The sequence below is a fragment of the Podarcis vaucheri genome (genome assembly GCF_965113315.1).
Source record: "Podarcis vaucheri genome assembly, chromosome: 12".
Classification (NCBI taxonomy): domain Eukaryota; kingdom Metazoa; phylum Chordata; class Lepidosauria; order Squamata; family Lacertidae; genus Podarcis; species Podarcis vaucheri.
Window position 1 is genome coordinate 17,813,920 of NC_138750.1, and position 17,370 is coordinate 17,831,289.

General features: G+C 43.1%; 1 protein-coding gene across 1 annotated transcript in view; it reads right to left on the reverse strand.

The window, feature by feature from the left end:
- LOC309515365 (collagen alpha-4(VI) chain-like) overlaps window positions 1–8,999 on the reverse strand; it is a 103,993-nt gene extending 94,994 nt beyond the window's left edge. The window contains exons 1-3 of the mRNA XM_082193161.1: window positions 8,675–8,999; window positions 8,067–8,147; window positions 2,754–2,839 (exon numbers count right to left, since the gene is read on the reverse strand). Of these exons, the coding sequence (XP_082049287.1) occupies window positions 2,754–2,826 (73 nt within the window). The 5' untranslated portion in view covers window positions 2,827–2,839; window positions 8,067–8,147; window positions 8,675–8,999. The remainder of the gene's footprint in view (window positions 1–2,753; window positions 2,840–8,066; window positions 8,148–8,674) is intronic.
- Window positions 9,000–17,370: the final 8,371 nt, after the last annotated feature.

A 17,370-nucleotide genomic window follows, 5' to 3' on the forward strand; every position in this document is an offset into this window, starting at 1 on the left:
TCTAAGACAACCAGTACTATGCTATAAGATCCACTATCCTATAATATTACATATGAGCCTGTTCTACTGATGAAGCCTAGGATGGCGAAACAAGGCTAATATTCCGGAAATCCTTGTCTGAGACCCTGTAGAATAGGTATTTATACATGTATGGACCTTATGCATGAACTGACTACAGAATGAACTGATCCACTAGGTTTTCTGCTTTCTTTTGTAGAACTTTATGAGACTTCCATTGAAATCTACAATTTGATACAATGACTAGTATACATTATTTATTCAAAAGTACAGCCGGTTACGTCTTGTGTGTTTATTGAGGATGGGGTGATGGCAGCAGGAATCCAACAACATTTGGAGGGCTACAGGTTCCCCACCCCTGACATAGCACATATTTATTTAAAGCATGTTGTACGCTGAAAGAGAACTATATGAAAATGATGTACCGGTGGTATTTGACTCCTACTAAGTTACCGTATTTTTTGCTCTATAAGACGCACCAGACCACAAGACACACCTAGTTTTTGGAGGAGGAAAACAAGAAAAAAAATATTCTGAATCTTAGAAGCCAAAACAGCAAGAAGGATCACTGCGCAGTGAAAGCAGCAATCCCTCTTGCTGTTCTGGCTTCTGTGACAGCTACGCAGCCTGAATTCACTCCATAAGACGCACACACATTTCCCCTTACTTTTTAGGAGGGAAAAAGTGAGTCTTATAGAGCAAAAAATACGGTATCTAAAATGTATAGAACAAGTTCAAATATCTGCTGTAAGTGTAACGAGAAAGAGGGTACCTTTTATCATATGTGGTGGCCATGCAAGATAATAAAATCATTTTGCGAAATGACATATGATGAACTGGGGGAAAATGTTTAAAATAACGTTTGGTTAAAAAAAAAACCTGAAGCTTTTTTATTAGGAATTATAAGTACCGAGATTCCAAAGGACCAGAAAAGACTTTTTATGTATTCAACAACAGCTGCACGAATGTTACAAGCCCAAAGATGGAAAGAAGCAATGGTCCAGACCAGGGAAGAGTGGCAAGCCAAACTGCTGAACTATGCTGAAATGGCAAAACTAACCGGGAGACTCAGGGACCAAGAAGATAAAGACTTTAAGAAAGAATGGGGAAAATTTATAATTTACCTAAGAGACCATTGTAAGTACATCAAACCCTTAGTTGGACTGTAAGAATCACTTGTAAAGAATGAGCCTTATAGATAATTTAGAAAAATGTAAATATTGGAGAATGTATTGATATGTAGATTGGGGGGGGGAATGTTATTAGGACCCAGATAGGGGGTGGGGAGGAGTCACAAGTTTCAGAGAATCTCCTGAAATGATTATTTAAAGAATTTTGTTATAAATTTGTATTTAAACAAATATTTGAAAAAAGAAGAAGACATAACACATATTTAACTTGTGCAATTTGATGCCGCTAGAGAATGGTGATGACCGTTGATTTACACTGGGGCTGGATCTACACTGACCTGCTTAACATTATTTCCCCCTATTAGAATGATATTAGATGTCATGGACACATCTGCCCCAAGTAGAGAAACACAGTGTCAGGAGTCCAGGTTCCCAGCTTGATAACACAGTAAGCATAGGTAATTAAAAAAGGAAGATTTATTGCAAAAACAAACAGATAGCTCCAGACGGCTCTGACAAAGCCTCCAGCATCATTACTCAAGATGACCCTTCTGATGACTTCTTCCGGTGTCGATAGAGCTATTGAACTTACAAACTTTACCTCTCTTGTTTTGCTTCCTATCTAGCAGCCCTTCCATTTGCCAACTCTTCAGACTTAGTGGATCAGCTCCAACTTCTTCCTGTTCTGAGAGGCTGTCTCTTAATCTATTAGCGCCAATTTGTGCTTCTGGCAAGCTTTGACTGTGCTCTAGCCTGCTCTCAGCTACTGCCTTATCAGCCTGCCCGTCAAAGTCAGGAAGAGCCAAAGTCTGCACCTGCCGGCTCTCCCCTGCCTGACTAACATCTGTTTCTGCCTTTCTGATCCTGGCTGCTTTCTGCAGTTGGCTGGAAACCTTCACTTGGAGCTGGCTCATTCCTGACACACAGCATGAGTTAGGAAGCAGTCAGACAGCTGGGAGCAGTCCCTCTCCCCCTGACACAGAAGGAATGTAGATAAGATGTTAGCAGAGAGTGGGAGGGAGAGAAGTCAGCTCGCTCAAGAAGCACAGGCAGCTTCAGAAAGCAGAAGGGGTAGCATTTCCTCACCGGAAGAGTAGGCAATTAATCCCCTGAGCCCAAAGAGTAGATGTAGGGGAAAGGTATTAGACAGAAAACAAACCCAGAAATGTAAGGGTCATAGGTTCAGGATATTCTGCAGAAGCAGGAAGCACTCCTCAGAAGGCTCAACTGACTCGTAAGTCACGGACGCTCGGTTAGACGTCCAAAGGTAATTGTTTGTACAGTATTGCAATAAATCTTCAAGCTAATTACAACTTGCATGCTGTGTTATCAAGACAGCAGCCTGGGCTCCTGACATTAGATATGTCATTCTAAAACGTCACAGGGCATAATTGTTAATTAAAACGGTTTTTTTACACCCTCCCCTTTTTTTTGTCAAATGTAATACCCTGCCACACCATTTTCTAAACCGCTGTTTCTTTCTGTGCTGCTGGTCGCTGGTTGCTCTGCTCTGCCCTCTGGTGTCACATTTTAATTCTTTCCCCCCTGTGTGTCTTTTGTTATCTGCTCATGGATATTACTAAAAAAGCACGGATATTACATTACCAGTAGTTTGGGCATCGGTTGAGCACAACATGGTCAAAAACACAAGAATAAACCTTTGGTTCCAGTTGTCCATCCTGGGGGCACCCCTGAAGATAATAATAATAATAATAATAATAATAATAATAATAATAATAATAATAATTAATAGTAACAACAACAACAAGCTTTCATTCATATTGAAAAATCCAGTTGTATACACAAAGATATGCCATACGTCCTGGACATAGCCAGATTTTCACTTTTTGAAATACGGTAACCCTAATACACACTAAGTCTTTAAAGCATATTCAGAGCACATGGCTTCCACCAAAGAGTCCTGGGAACTGTAATTTGTTAAGGGTTGCTGGTGACTGTAACTATGTCCCCTGCTATGCTAATCCACAATTTCTCCCATATCAAAGTTTAAGGTGATGCAGTGTACACATGCATCACTTGAGGATGTAACAAGAGTTCTGTTGGTAGAGCCCTGGTCTCAGGTTCAATCCCTTGAAGGGCTGGGGATGAGCTCTGCCTGAAACCCTGGAGAGCCTCCTCTGCCAGTCAGTGTAGAAACCAGGGGTGAGGGACCTTGAGGACCAGGGAATGAATGCTCCAGGTTTCTCCATCTGGCCCTGGAGGATCTTCCCAGGCTATGTGTATTACTGGTCCTGCTCCCTTCTCAAGTGCTTTGCTCTGGTTGGAAGGTGTCGTTGAACAAGCCTCTTGGTTGCCTGAATGGAGGATGGAGATGTGTCTGTAAATCTCTGGCTTTTACAAGAGTGAATTGACAATAGTATTGTGCTGTGTGATGTTTTACCTGTGACTTCTGTGTATTAGTCATCATTGCATCTATTGGGTAATGGACAGGCACCTGTTAATCAGCCTTGTGTGACTCTACATACACTCTATAAAAAATTTGGATTGAGGAATAATCCTCTTCACAGGCTGAATTCAGATATCATGCCAAACTGTGGTTTGGCATCGTATCTGCACCTGTGTTGCAAAACCCTGGAGTGTCACCAGGATATCCACCATAGTTTCAAGCTGGCTTCCAAGCTACAGTTTATGCTAACCATGGTTTGCTGTCTGAATTAATATCTGAATTAATAAGCCAAAATAAGAACCACGGCTCCACCCGAAGAGGCTGATGCACCATGAAAGTGCGCTGAACACATGGGAAATGAAAAACCAGTAAGTTGCCCTAAACCACGGTTAGCCTGCTGTATATCTGGACGTTGAAACCTTAGTATGGTTAGGCACAAGCCATTATTCAGCGCAGTTTCAGCCACTACAAAATCTGCACTGTGAGGTTGTGTCTTGGGTCTTTTTTTGATAATGACAGGCCAGCTGGGAAACACCAAAGTTTCTGGCAAATATCTACGACAACAATTAAAGGGGGAGGGGGATGAAACAGCCACCTCTGAATTAATGATGACAAATGAAGCCCTGCAGACAAGGCTAACATTGCTTATGGGGTGCCAGGTGATTAGGCTCTACCTCCAAAAGACAAACTGTTTATTATTATGTTATGCACTTCGGCAGCTGCACAGGCCTCCGGACAGTTTGTGCAAGCAAGCTGGGTTTAAGAATTTCAGGAGCTCCTCCAGGTTGACCTTCTGAAACTATTTGAAAGGGCACTGCATTTTTTCCACCAGACTGAGAATCTGGTTCCAAAAAATTAGGGTCTTGCTGTGCCACTAGTCAAAACACAGCCCCGAGAACATTTTAGCCTTTGACCGGTACTCCTGCACAAAAACCCTTCTTTGAAACTAGACAAGTCTAAATGCCCCATCTAAAGACTTGAGACACATTTTTGTTTCATTAAATGCAGAGGAGTGGTTGGGGAAAAAACAGTCACAAACAGCATGAAAGATGTGCACAGATAACCCATGCCAGCTAAATCTAGTTAATTATGGTTGCACAGGAACATCAACCTCAAGGGCAAGAGATACAAGTGGGATGTAGGAAATCTATCCAAACTAATCATCATCATGAATGTTACAAAGTCATCCCAAATATTTTGGATTCTTCCCCACTTTGCAGTCTGGGTCCTTTGCTGCTTTCTCACATGTCCCAGCCTAAAAAAGCTTGCTGAAGGATAAAAAGGTAAAGGTAAAGGGACCCCTGACCATTAGGTCCAGTCGTGGACGACTCTGGGGTTGCGGCGCTCATCTCGCTTTACTGGCCGAGGGAGCCGGCATACAGCTTCCGGGTCATGTGGCAAGCATGACTAAGCCGCTTCTGGCAAACCAGAGCAGTGCATGGAAACTCCGTTTACCTTCCCACCGGAGCGGTACCTATGTATCTACTAGCACTTTGACGTGCTTTTGAACTGCTAGGTTGGTAGGAGCAGGGACCGAGCAACGGGAGCTCACCCAGTTGCGGGGATTCGAACCGCGACCTTCTGATCAGCAGGTCCTAGGCCACCTGCATCCCACTGAATGGTATGGTTTTTGTAAAATATGCAGGGATTTATGATATGTTAAATGAACCATGGAAAGAGAAAAAGGGAGGTCACTGATATCTTAAAGATGTAACAATGAGTATTTTAAATTGTAAAACAGAAAATTTAATAAAAATTATATATACACACACACAAAAGATATACCGTATTTTTCGCCCTATAGGACGCACTTTTTCCCCTCCAAAAATGAAGGGGAAATGTGCCTGCGTCTTATGGGGCGAATGCAGGCTTTCGCTGAAGCCTGGAGAGCGAGAGCGGTAGGTGCGCACCGACCCCTCTTGCTCTCCAGGCTTCAGGAGAGCCCCGTCGCCAGCCCCGCAAACTCGGGGGACAGCGGGAGGCGCAGCGCGCCTTTCCCGCTGTCCCCCGACTTGGTTAGAAGGCTGGCGGAGGGCTTTCCCCTCCTCCAGCCCCGCACGCTCCCAGAGCGATGCCAAAGCTGCACGCAGCTTCCACATGGCTCTGGGTCCCGTTCTGGGGGCTGGGGGAGGGGGAAGCTCCACTTTCCCCGCCCCCAGCCCCACAAGCTCCCAGAGCGATGCCAAAGCTGCCAAAGACCGAGCTTCCCCAGCCCCACGCCTGGGGGGGGATAATTTTCCCCCCTTTATTCCCCCCCCCCAAATCTAGGTGCGTCCTATGGGCCGGTGCGTCCTATAGAGCGAAAAATACGGTATCACTATATCACGATATTTGGCTGGTGATACATCACAATGTTGAAAAGCTGGCATTGCCCAGCCCTGATCTCTACTAGTTATAGCAATTTTCCAGAGTCCTAATACTGCAACAAGCTGTTTACGAAGCAGAGTAAAGCAAACATCAAGCTAACACCACAGTACTGTAGATGTAAAAAATGTGCCATAATTCTGGCATGGTAAAAGGTACCAGTTCAATGGCTTTAATAACGTAGTATCACCGCCACGTTTTTACGCAACACAGAAGAAGGCATTGTGCAAGCACTGAAACTGTTTGTATCTTGGTTTGGAGGCAGTGTGGTCTCAACATAGCAAAAAGTGTCGTCCTTTTTAAGCAAACCACTTCTTTCCTGTGGCTTATTTCCAATAAGACAATCTACAGCAATCGATTACATCTGATAAGCATCCTGTTTTTGGATAGCTTTCTAAGCAACAGACTCAATGAATAAACATCCTGAGAGAAATGTTGCAGCGTGTGGGTAAATAACCTGGGTTAGTAATTCTATTCATGTGGAGAAAAAGTTCAGGACCACACAAGTGGATCTTGTGTTAAATATAGGTCAACGCACATCTTGGTCTGAAAAAACAGGTTACGTTAAACAGAAAAGTAGGAAACGTGTTCATTAGTCATGAACACAAAGGGAAGAAAGTACTGTATTTTTCGCTCTATAAGATGCACCAGACCACAAGACACACCTAGTTTTTGGAGGAGGAAAACAAGAAAAAAAAATATTCTGTATCTCAGAAGCCAGAACAGCAAGAGGGATCGCTGTGCAGTGAAAGCAGCAATCCCTCTTGCTGTTCTGGCTTCTGGCAGCCTGCATTCGCTCCATAAGACGCACACACATTTCCCCTTACTTTTTAGAAGGGAAAAAGTGAGTCTTATAGAGCAAAAAATATGGTATAATTCCTTTCTCCAGTGCAGGATATAGTTGTTATCCAACCACTTTTCAATGCATATAATCCTTTGAACTTTGCTGTTTGTGAATATGACAGAAAATTTAGATTTTTCTCTCCCAAAAAGGGCTGGGTACTGCCTCCCACTCACATATTCTTGAAACTTGCTAAATATTAATAATATTTCATCCACATCAATGAATACTCTTTTGATACTCTTCTGCCTCTATCACATTTTTAAAAATATCTTTTTCTTAAGGATGACAGCAAGGTTATTATTTACAGGATTTACAGAAGCCGTCCCAGATTCTGATTTGATCCCAGAATGTCCCACTTTTCCTTAAGACATCCTTGTTTTCATTGGAGAAATGTCGGAGGTATGGAGTTATGTGACCGCTGAGCCAAGGAGATAAGTAACTATAAAACCTTTAAGAAGCCATCTGAAGGCAGCCCTATATAGGGAAGTTTTTAAATGTTTAATGTTTTATTATGTTGTTATATCTGTTGGAAGCTGCACAGGGTGGCTGGGGCAACTCAGTCAGATGGATGGGCTAAAAACAGCAAAATAATAATCCTCATCATCATCATTTTTGAATAGGACGTCCCTATCTTCATCAGAGAAATGTTGGAGAGTATGTGATTGTCCATTCACTTCTGGGCTTCCTTTAAGATGCTCATATAAATGTTCCAGCCCTAAGTGACTTAGGCCCAAATATCTGAAAAACTGCTTCCTTCCCTGGACCCTCTCAGGTTTTAAGATTGACAGAGGGGGTAAAAACACAAAAACTTGCCCTGGGACCAGGTAAAGGGCAGGCAAAAGATCCTATAACCAAAAATAATCAATAAATAAACTTCAGGCCACCTTCTTTTTACAACAGCTTTCGGGATGTAAAAAGACAGATGTACTTCTTCATCTTCATCTAATAAAATTCTACATTTTAAAAAGGTGGGTTGAAATTTTTTTCCTGACCTTCCCACTATTGCTAAAGACTGAACATACAGCCATATTTTTTCTGATGTATTCTTGGATTTACCAATATGAATTCCCTCATCTTTTTCCTAACTGGATGATAATTTACACTTGAAGAACAATCGCTAAGATTTTGTATTAAGATGGAACTTAGATCCCAACACCAGACAGACCATCAGGATCTCGGGTTGCCTTTTACAGCTTCCTGCAAACATTCTATTACTTATTTCATTTCCTGAAAATATGCATCATCTCGTTTGTGGCAAGCTGAAGTGCAATTACATCCCGTTTGAATAAATTATTCCTCTTACTTGGAGAAAACTTCCTTCTTGTATACGCTTGCTTTTCCCGAACGTCCTTCCTCACAGAGTCGTCTGCAAAGGCTAAAAGCCCTGAAATGCAAAAAAAAGAATTGTGTGCAGAGCTTTGGTTCAAATGTCCAGCATTTTGCCTCTCTCTAAAGTATATTAAAAAGCGGATTCCTAAACCTTATATTTCTTCTCAAAGCAGCAGCAGCATTTGGGAACAACGTCTGCCCTGTCCATTCCACCTACCACTCACCTCTTCAGATTGCTATATTATAATTCCAGAATAAATCAATTGGAACTAGACATTTAACTTGCAATGCATCTCAAGTCTAAACATTCTGTGAGATAAGACGAGACATCTTGCAGTAGCCAATGTCTTATCAGTGATGCATGGGAAAGTTCTTTCAGAAATTTTATTAGTACATTTTTGGGGGAAACAACATTAAAATGTCTCTGTGAAGCCATAAAAATCATTTTCTTCTTTCTGTGAAGAAAGACACCCATTTCTTTTGGGATCTGATATGAGCGTAAAGTTTATATTTTCCCTCACAGAAGCACACGCATAATGATTGCAAATTAATGGAGAAGGAGATCCTAAATATTGCACTCACCTGGCTTCTTAGAGGTCCATCTGTGCAGTGTCTAGTGGTCCATATGATCGCTCATCTATCCTCTCTCAGGACTGTCCAAAAGCATCAAAGATTCCAGCTGTGAGCAGCCAGTTGTGCTGTTGGAAAGAGACTGAGAGCCCACCTCCCAAGACAATCCCTCTGAGACAGAACTCTCCGTCTCTTGCGTAAACTCTGGATTGCCCCAGAAGGAAAAGTTTTCTCTGACATGTATGCAGGATTCATAAGAATTTTAAAAATGTTGCCAGTAATGGAGGCCCTAAAGTATATATTCGAGTCTATGAATTCAAGATATTCACTTGCCGGTCTTCAAATCTGACACAAGACCCCAGTTGACTCCTTCAATGACCGCAGGCACTTCTCTGCCTTGATTCCCCATCTGTAAAACTATACAGTTGTACCTTGGATCTCGAACGCCTTGCAACTTGAACGTTTTGGCTCCCAAACGCCGCAAACCCAGAAGTGAGTGTTCCAGTTTGCAAACGTTCTTTGGAACCCGAACATCCAACGCTGCTTCCGCAGCTTCCGATTGGCTGCAGGAAGCTTCTCAGTTTCCGGACCACAGGTGACTCGCCTCTCTTGGAACTTAGTTCCCTCCGCCTCTCTGCCCTGAGCCTCTGCAGCTCAGGAGAGGCTGGAGGGTTCCCGGACCCAGAAGCAACCTCAGCTTCCCCTGACGGGGCTGAGAGTGGAGCACCTGCAGGCAATGGGTCCTCCACCCCCTCAGGAGCCAGAGCAGACTCAGCTGATGCCTGCACCTGAGGATCCAGCACAGGTGAGGACCCTTCAGGCTCAGGCCCCAGCCCTGGCTCAGCTGGTTCTGGAGGCGGGGACTTCTGTGCAGGCTGGGATTCCTCAGGTTCAGCCTCTGAGTCTGAATCCCAAGCCATCCCACATAGTAATGCATAGAAGCATTTACAATTTCAGTGAATTAAATTACTATACTTAACAAGGGACTCGCCATAGCTCCTCTGAATTAAAAGACAGGTGTGGATTTCTAGCTCTTTGGGACCACCAGGACCCGGGCGTATCTGGCCACTGTCTTCCAAGTGCCACAAGACTCCCTTTGGAAGTTGCTTTAAGCTGCCTTTCTGTGTTTCAGAACTTTCCAAGTAAATGCGTTATCTAGTTAAGATCAACAACAACAAAGGCTGGGAAGGGGACATGATTTGTGGATTTAGCGAACTTATACGGAGCATACTTCGAAATCTGGAAGCAACATAGTAAACAAAGAAGATCAAAGCGGTTGTTCATAACGAATTGCCATTACACCGTTTGATGTGTTAATTGACTTGTCTTTTCTTTAAAGCTTTCCTTGTGTGCCTCAAGAAGGGGAAACTTGGCGGAAGGCACCTGCCATTTATTAAAGCTCACTGAAGAATTTAAGATCAAAGGAAGAACATGGGATGCAGAGGTAACTTGTGACCATCATAACCAAGCAGGAAAAGTGAAAAAGGACATGGACATTCTGGCTACACTACTATTCTACTGCTCTGGTCCTTCAAGAGAGAAAAGGAGAATGCAGTCTGGATGAAATAAAAAGAGATCCCTTGGATGTATACTAGGTAGCCAGAGAAAATTCCTAAACTGAGTCCCTGGGTGACCATTTGCTATCTAAGGGTCTAGATCAGAGATCCTGTTTTAGCCCTAAGGCCAGATTCCAGTTCAACTGACCTTCTGAGGAAAACCAATTTCTCCTGATTGCTCTTTAGTTTTGGTATTTAAAAAAAAATGATTTAGTTTTTCAGTTTAAAGTTTTACAATCAATTATCCAACAACCAACATAAAAACAAGATTCCAATGAATCTCCTGAACTTCCCTCCTCCCCTCTGCGGGTCCTTTTGTTAACCATTTCCTCCTGCATCTTTTATAATAATCCAGGTCTTTTACATCTCCATTATATCCCAAATTCAGTATTAAACTACAAGTGTTATTCCATTCCCACTAATGATTTTAGCTGTTTACAATGGTTTTTAAGATAAATTATAAAAAATTCCCCATTCCTTATTAACATTTTGGTCTTCCTGATTTCTGATTCTTCCGATCATTTTTGACATTTTGGCTTAATCCATCAATTTAACCTGTCATTCTTCTCTGGTCGGGACTTTGTCTTCTTTCCATCAGGCATGGGATAGGGAAAGCTATGCTGCCCTGATTGTTCCTTTGCAGCATAGCTTTCCCTATCCCATGCCTAATGTCACATGATGTCAGGTGATTGACAGGTGGGTGTGGCTTCCCCAAAACTGTCTTGCGGTTCTCCACTGTCAGTCTAGATGAAACATTAAATTGTGTTTGTGTGTATTTTAAGTGTTTAAAAAACAACAGGGGTGTTGATCCAGGTCTCAAACACAGAATACAGTGGTACCTTGGGTTAAGTACTTAATTCGTTCTGGAGGTTAAGAACCTGAAACTGTTCTTAACCTGAAGCAGCACTTTAGCTAATGGGGCCTCCCACTGCCACCACGCCGCAGGAGCACGATTTCTTTTCTCATCCTGAAGCAAAGTTCTTAACCTGAAGCACTATTTCTGAGTTAGCGGAGTCTGTAACCTGAAGCGTATGTAACATGAGATACCACTGTAGTTCGATGTGGCGGAATGCTTTCTCCCTGTACCAGTAGTGGTTGGTGGTTCAGAGCAGTGCTGCCTGTTTAATCTCATTCCACTGCCGTGACTGTGGCATACTGGGAGAGGCAAGGCCAGCATGGTGCAGACATACCAGCAGAACCAGTCTGGGACTTGTGTTTGCACCACACCAACCTTGCAACCAACTCATTTCTCCCAGAACGTCACATCAACAGCAATGATGGGGGTGTTCATACTGGAAAGTCCATCTGAAACATGAGTGCATCACTTTAGCAGAAAAATAAGAGTATTGCCTAACACTGTGTTAAAGCTTTCCTCTTAAGAAGAGGCCGTATGTTCTTTAGATGAAGTATTTAGCAATACTTGGAAGATCAGGAAAATGTGTTCAGTCCTCTTTTAAAAAGGTAGTATTTATTAGTTTTCAAAGGGGAAACCCAGCCACATGGGCAGGGTACAATCGTTGTTGTTGTTTAAGAAACACCATCCTGCCAACTCCTATTGCTAATTAATCCTAATTATCTCTTTCCAGAAAGACTGTGGAACATGCATATAAAATTTACAGCATGTTATGGTTTAAGAGAGAATTATATGAAAATGTTATACAGATGGTATCTGACACCAAGAAGATTGGCAAAAATGTACGAATCAAAATCGAATGTGTGTTGGAAATGCAGAGGGAAAGAAGGTACTTTTCTCTTGTAATAAGGTTAAAGCTTCCTGGGAAATGATATATAATGAATTGAAAAAGATGTTTAAGGTAACATTTGTAAAAACAAAACAAAACACAAAAGCTTTTCTTTGGGGAATTATGGGATCAGAGTTTTGATGTATGCAACCACTGCCACGAGAATGACATTTGCCCAAAAATGGAAAGGAGGAGTCTTGATGAAAGAAGAATGGCTACAGAAATTAATGGACGATGCAGAAATGGTGAAACTTACCAGAAGAAGAAGAAATCAAACCACAAACTTTTTATTAAGGAACGGAAATCGTTTATAGAGTATTTAAAAACAAATTGTAAACAAATGAAGACATTAGCAAAGCTATTGTAAAAACTTGCCGTTTCTAAAACATACATGAAACAGATGAGGAAAAGAATAAATAGAGTTAACTGGGATATGCAGAAGAAGAAAAAGAGAGAGTAAATTCACAGAACTGCTGAAAGAGGGGGAGGGAAACTGAGGTTTGATAGGTAAGAATTGTTTTAATTTTTGTTGTTGTTGTTGAAGTGTTTATTTGTTAAAAATGAAAATTATAAATAAACTCTGTGTGTGTGTGTGTGTGTGTGTGTGTGTGTGTGTGTGTGTACTCTCCCTCCAGTTTGTTTCTTGAGGAAAGTTGCTTAGAACAAAGAATATACTGTATTTTTTGCTCTATGAGACTCACTTTTCCCTCCTAAAAAGTAAGGGGAAATGTGTGTGTGTCTTATGGAGCGAATGCAGGCTGCGCAGCTATCCCAGAAGCCAGAACAGCAAGAGGGATTGCTGCTTTCACTGCACAGCGATCCCTCTTGCTGTTCTGGCTTCTGAGATTCAGAATATTTTTTTTCTTGTTTTCCTCCTCCAAAAACTAGGTGCGTCTTGTGGTCTGGTGCGTCTTATAGAGCGAAAAATACAGTACTTTTGCCACAGGTTAGACGGGGTAAGTTTAGGACAATATAGCTAGCTAACACTGACATATTGGTCTCATCTGACTGTGTAACCACAGCAGAATTGCCCTTCCTGTATTTACTTATGTCTCATCCTGTGTTAGTTTAGCTAATGTAATTTATAAACTGTCGGCGCTCCTTGTGGTTTAAACCGTACATTAGCCTTTTTGCTCCACTTCAGAAAGGATGCAGATACTTTAAACAGCAGTGCGAAAAATGTATAGCAAGAGAATTTCTGCACTGCACAGCCTGGGCTCCAGTCCAGCTACAGCGAGTTGTCACTGTCTCATTGAAAGTACTAGGCAATGGTAGTTGGCTGTGAGCCCTGGAAAAGCTGCTCCCTGCCTTGTAGGCTTTTTCCCACCTGTCCTGGGAGAACGGACTCCAACTACAAAAGCTGAGGCTGCTCAACAAACTCTTGGGTTGGGGTATTGTTTAGGGGTGTTTTTTTTGTTACTGGTATTATTATTTTTTGTATCTTTATTTTTTGTATCCATGATTTATGTGGAAATTGCTCAGTTTGGTTGTGTACTTTTTTGATATTTTATTCATTGTTTATGACTACTTTTGTTATGCTTCAATGTATCTATGTGGGGCTTGTTGTCTATTTGTTTGGTTGTAAGTTGGGTTAAACCACAGAGCCTAGGGCTTGCCGGTCCGAAGGTCAGCGGTTCGAATCCCCGCGACGGGGTGAGCTCCTGTTGCTCGGTCCCTGCTCCTGCCAACCTAGCAGTTCGAAAGCACGTCAAAGTGCAAGTAGATAAATAGGTACCTCTCCGGCGGGAAGGTAAATGGCATTTCTGTTCGCCAGAAGCAGCTTAGTCATGCTGGCCACATGACCTGGAAGCTGTACGCCGGCTTCCTCGGCCAATAAAGCGAGATGAGCACCGCAACCCTAGAGTCAGCCATGACTGGACCTAATGGTCAGGGGTCCCTTTACCTTTACTTAAGTTGCTTTTGGGTTGCCCTGGGCAAAATAAAGCGACTGACAAATTTAATAAATATTAAACATTAAACAAATAAATAAACAGTTCTCTTTATGCAAGTAGCTTACCCAAGAACTGGTACTGAAGATACCCTTGTGCAAGGAAAAGAAATTTGTGCCCCATTATATTCTGCATGCAGAACAGTTCATTGTGCCTGCACTATTTGAATCCGCTTGCAGAACTGCATCAGCAGCATTTGATTTGATTTGATATCTAGTAGTCCCAGTCCTCTGGATACTGTCAGGGAACTGACATCGGAGCGAGAGGCGAAGGGGAGGCTCCCAGATGATGCTGGCGAAGGACCCAGCAGCAGGGGGAGAAACAGCTCAGTAGAGGGGGAAGCCAATCAGCGCAACACCAGGGATAAAGGGGGGCAGACGGGGGAATTGGAGAGAGGGCTCCAGGACTCTTCACTGGACATCAGTGAGGAGAGCCCAGGTCCTCCGCTACCCATGCCTTCCCTGCGCAGAAGACTCCCGCGCAGTGAGAGGAGGAGGAGACTGGGTGTCAAACAACTTTTATGTTGGAAGAGGTTCAAGAAACGCCCACTGACGGATTCTGCCAGTGACTGAGGCAGCCACCATGAGAAGGGGCTACGCAGTCAGAAAGGTTTGACAAGGCAAATTAACCGAGAAAGGCACCAGTTGACGCACGAGTAACTCATATCCATTACAGATACTGACCATGATATTTCAGAGTCAGCTTGAGATCCCAGTACCCATGTACCTGCTTGGCCTGCTGCCCAGGTGTCAACTGTTGTTGATGGGTAACTCCCAGGCCCCTCCTGCTTTCTCTCTTTCAGATTTTTTTAAATCTTTAAACCAGACTTCAACCAAAAAAACCCCCCTCAAACAGAGGACTGCGTAACGCAGAGCATACTGCCGCACTAGAGAGAAGATTAACCATTTGGATTCCCATAGCTCATCTTCAATCTTTCATTATAATATACAATTCCTGTCCTGTACTAAGTGTAGAATGAGCTTGATTCACACATAAAATGGCACACACACCCCAGAGAAGAAGGGGTGAATGAAGATCTATATCAGGAACAAGGAGGGAGAATAAAGATCTACATCAGCAACAAGAATGAGGGGAGAACAGTGATATAAGTAATAAATCTGCTCCTTTCCCCTTTTGGGGTACCCAAGATCCCATATAGAGTCCTTTTGTAGGTTCCCTATCGGTAGGAGAAAATAACAGAGACCAACCAGAGAATATTGAGAAGCAAAGCAGCTAGTAAGCCTGATCTTTATTAACTGTTGCAACAGGGTGCTCCCCCATACGCAGGAGAGAGGAGGAGGACCCAGAGCCTCATATAGTCATTTTAAATTGCCCGCCCTAGAGTCCAAGACCACCCCCAGAAACATCATACATTCATCACAGAAGAGGTGTAGCCCAAGTCCACTACCCCAGATACATCATACCTACATCACAGAAAAGGCGGTTTACAACAGAAATCTGAGTGCGTTGTTTTTCTCCTGCCTGCCAGGATAATGGATCACTGATTGCATTACCTGGGCCATTTGGCCACTCTTTTGTGATGATAACTACTTTATTCCTGAATCCAGGTCACAGGCTCACCCTATTCATACACAGACACACCAGGATTTGTGAACGAAAAGACAATGGGGAGGCTTTTCAATTTCCCTTTGGCCTTGCAGGGAAATATTTGAGGTCAATTTGGGAGGGACAAAATGGTTTCAGGACTTTTTCTGTGAGCTTCAGACATGTGGTTTCTATATGTGTGTGTGTTTGCTTGGTACATTTATGAACATTTATTTTATATATGTAAGACCTTAAAATTCTTATAACAACATCATCTCCTATTTGCCAAGAGACCGCTAAAGAGGCAGCAGATTCAGCCTCCAAGGAGCACATCCAAGGGAGAGCTATTTCTGCAACCGCTGTAGCGCCAGCAGGGGGCAGTGTATTCATTGGAGGTCGAATCTGCTGCCCTTGTGGATCATGCCGCCCGAGGCAGTTGCCTCATCTTGTCTCATGAGTGAGCCGGCCCCAAGCAGATGGAGGAAGTGAGCAGCGATGCAACGATCCTAGCAGCCAAACTGGTGGGAGGATTTGCTGGGAGGGCTAAACCAAATTGTGATGGTGGAATGAACAGCTGCGACCTTCTGTCCCGACAGAAATTCCACCCATTGTGGAAAGACCCTTGCAGACACCGGTTGAAGAGAAATTCCAGCTGGGATTGTTGGTCCTTCTACCTACAGAGAATGCAATGGATACAATGAGGGGACCAAAACTAAAACCTGAGCTTTAGGGAGAACTCCAAGTGCGAACAATCTTCTTCCAAAGACTATCCCAAGTCTGGTTAAAACTGGCCTACTCCATGTTCCTTAGCTATAAATTTAAGTACGTTTGAATAGTCCAGTGACTCTAGCTTGGGAATAGCAGACATTTGGCTATCCTACATAAACAGTAGCTTTTCCAGAGAAGCTTGAAAAGACCAGCTTGCAGCTTTGCAACGTTTTCCTTCAGGATAAGCAATCTTTTCCATCTTCCTCATTCTCAAGGAATGACGCCGCGCTGGAACCAGTTCCTCAGACAGCTGCTCCTCTTTTCGGAGCCTTTGAGTAGTGGAAGCAACGACTGGGGTTCGAGGCTTCTCGTTTGATTTGCCAACTACCAGATCTCATAAAATCCAAACTGTTTATGGACATGCAGCACATATTCAAAACACGCTCAAAAAGAACATGCGCTAAAAGACTTTTTTATATGTATAAAAAAGACACTCCGCTAAACGGAGTATCCCAATTTCCACTTCACTTCTATATAGGGTAATGGTGCTGTAGGGCTTTTTTTACTAAGTAGTGGAGGGAGTCCAACTGGCCAGTGGCCACAAGAGTAGATAGATTGAAACTCGTCGTTGTACAGCAAAAATAGAACAGATTCTGGCTTTCTCTGCTTGCTACAAACTCATATTTTCTGGTCTTTACATTTTAGAAAATAGCAGCTAAATCTCTATGGGAATCCTCAGTGAGTTGCCATATGCAGGGGGTTGCAATATGTACTGTGGTTCCAATAACTGCACCTAGTCTTTCATTATTATTATTTTTAATTAAAATCAGACATAGCTGCTAATCAGCTCTCTTCTTCTCTGTCTAAAACCCCAACACTGCAAAGCCCCCATTCAGGAAACTGTACAGCTTCCGGGTCATGTGGCCAGCATGACTAAGCCACTTCTGGTGAACCAGAGCAGTGCACAGAAATGCCGTTTACCTTCCCGCCAGAGCGGTACCTATTTATCTACTTGCACTTTGACGTGCTTTCGAACTGCTAGGTTGGCAGGAGCAGGGACCGAACAACGGAACCTCACCCCGTCACAGGGATTCGAACCACCGACCTTCTGATCGGCAAGTCCTAGGGTCTGTGGTTTAACCCACAGTGCCACCCGCTGCCCGTTGTAGATATTACTCCAAATTTCTTATGCTATTTTTGTGATATAC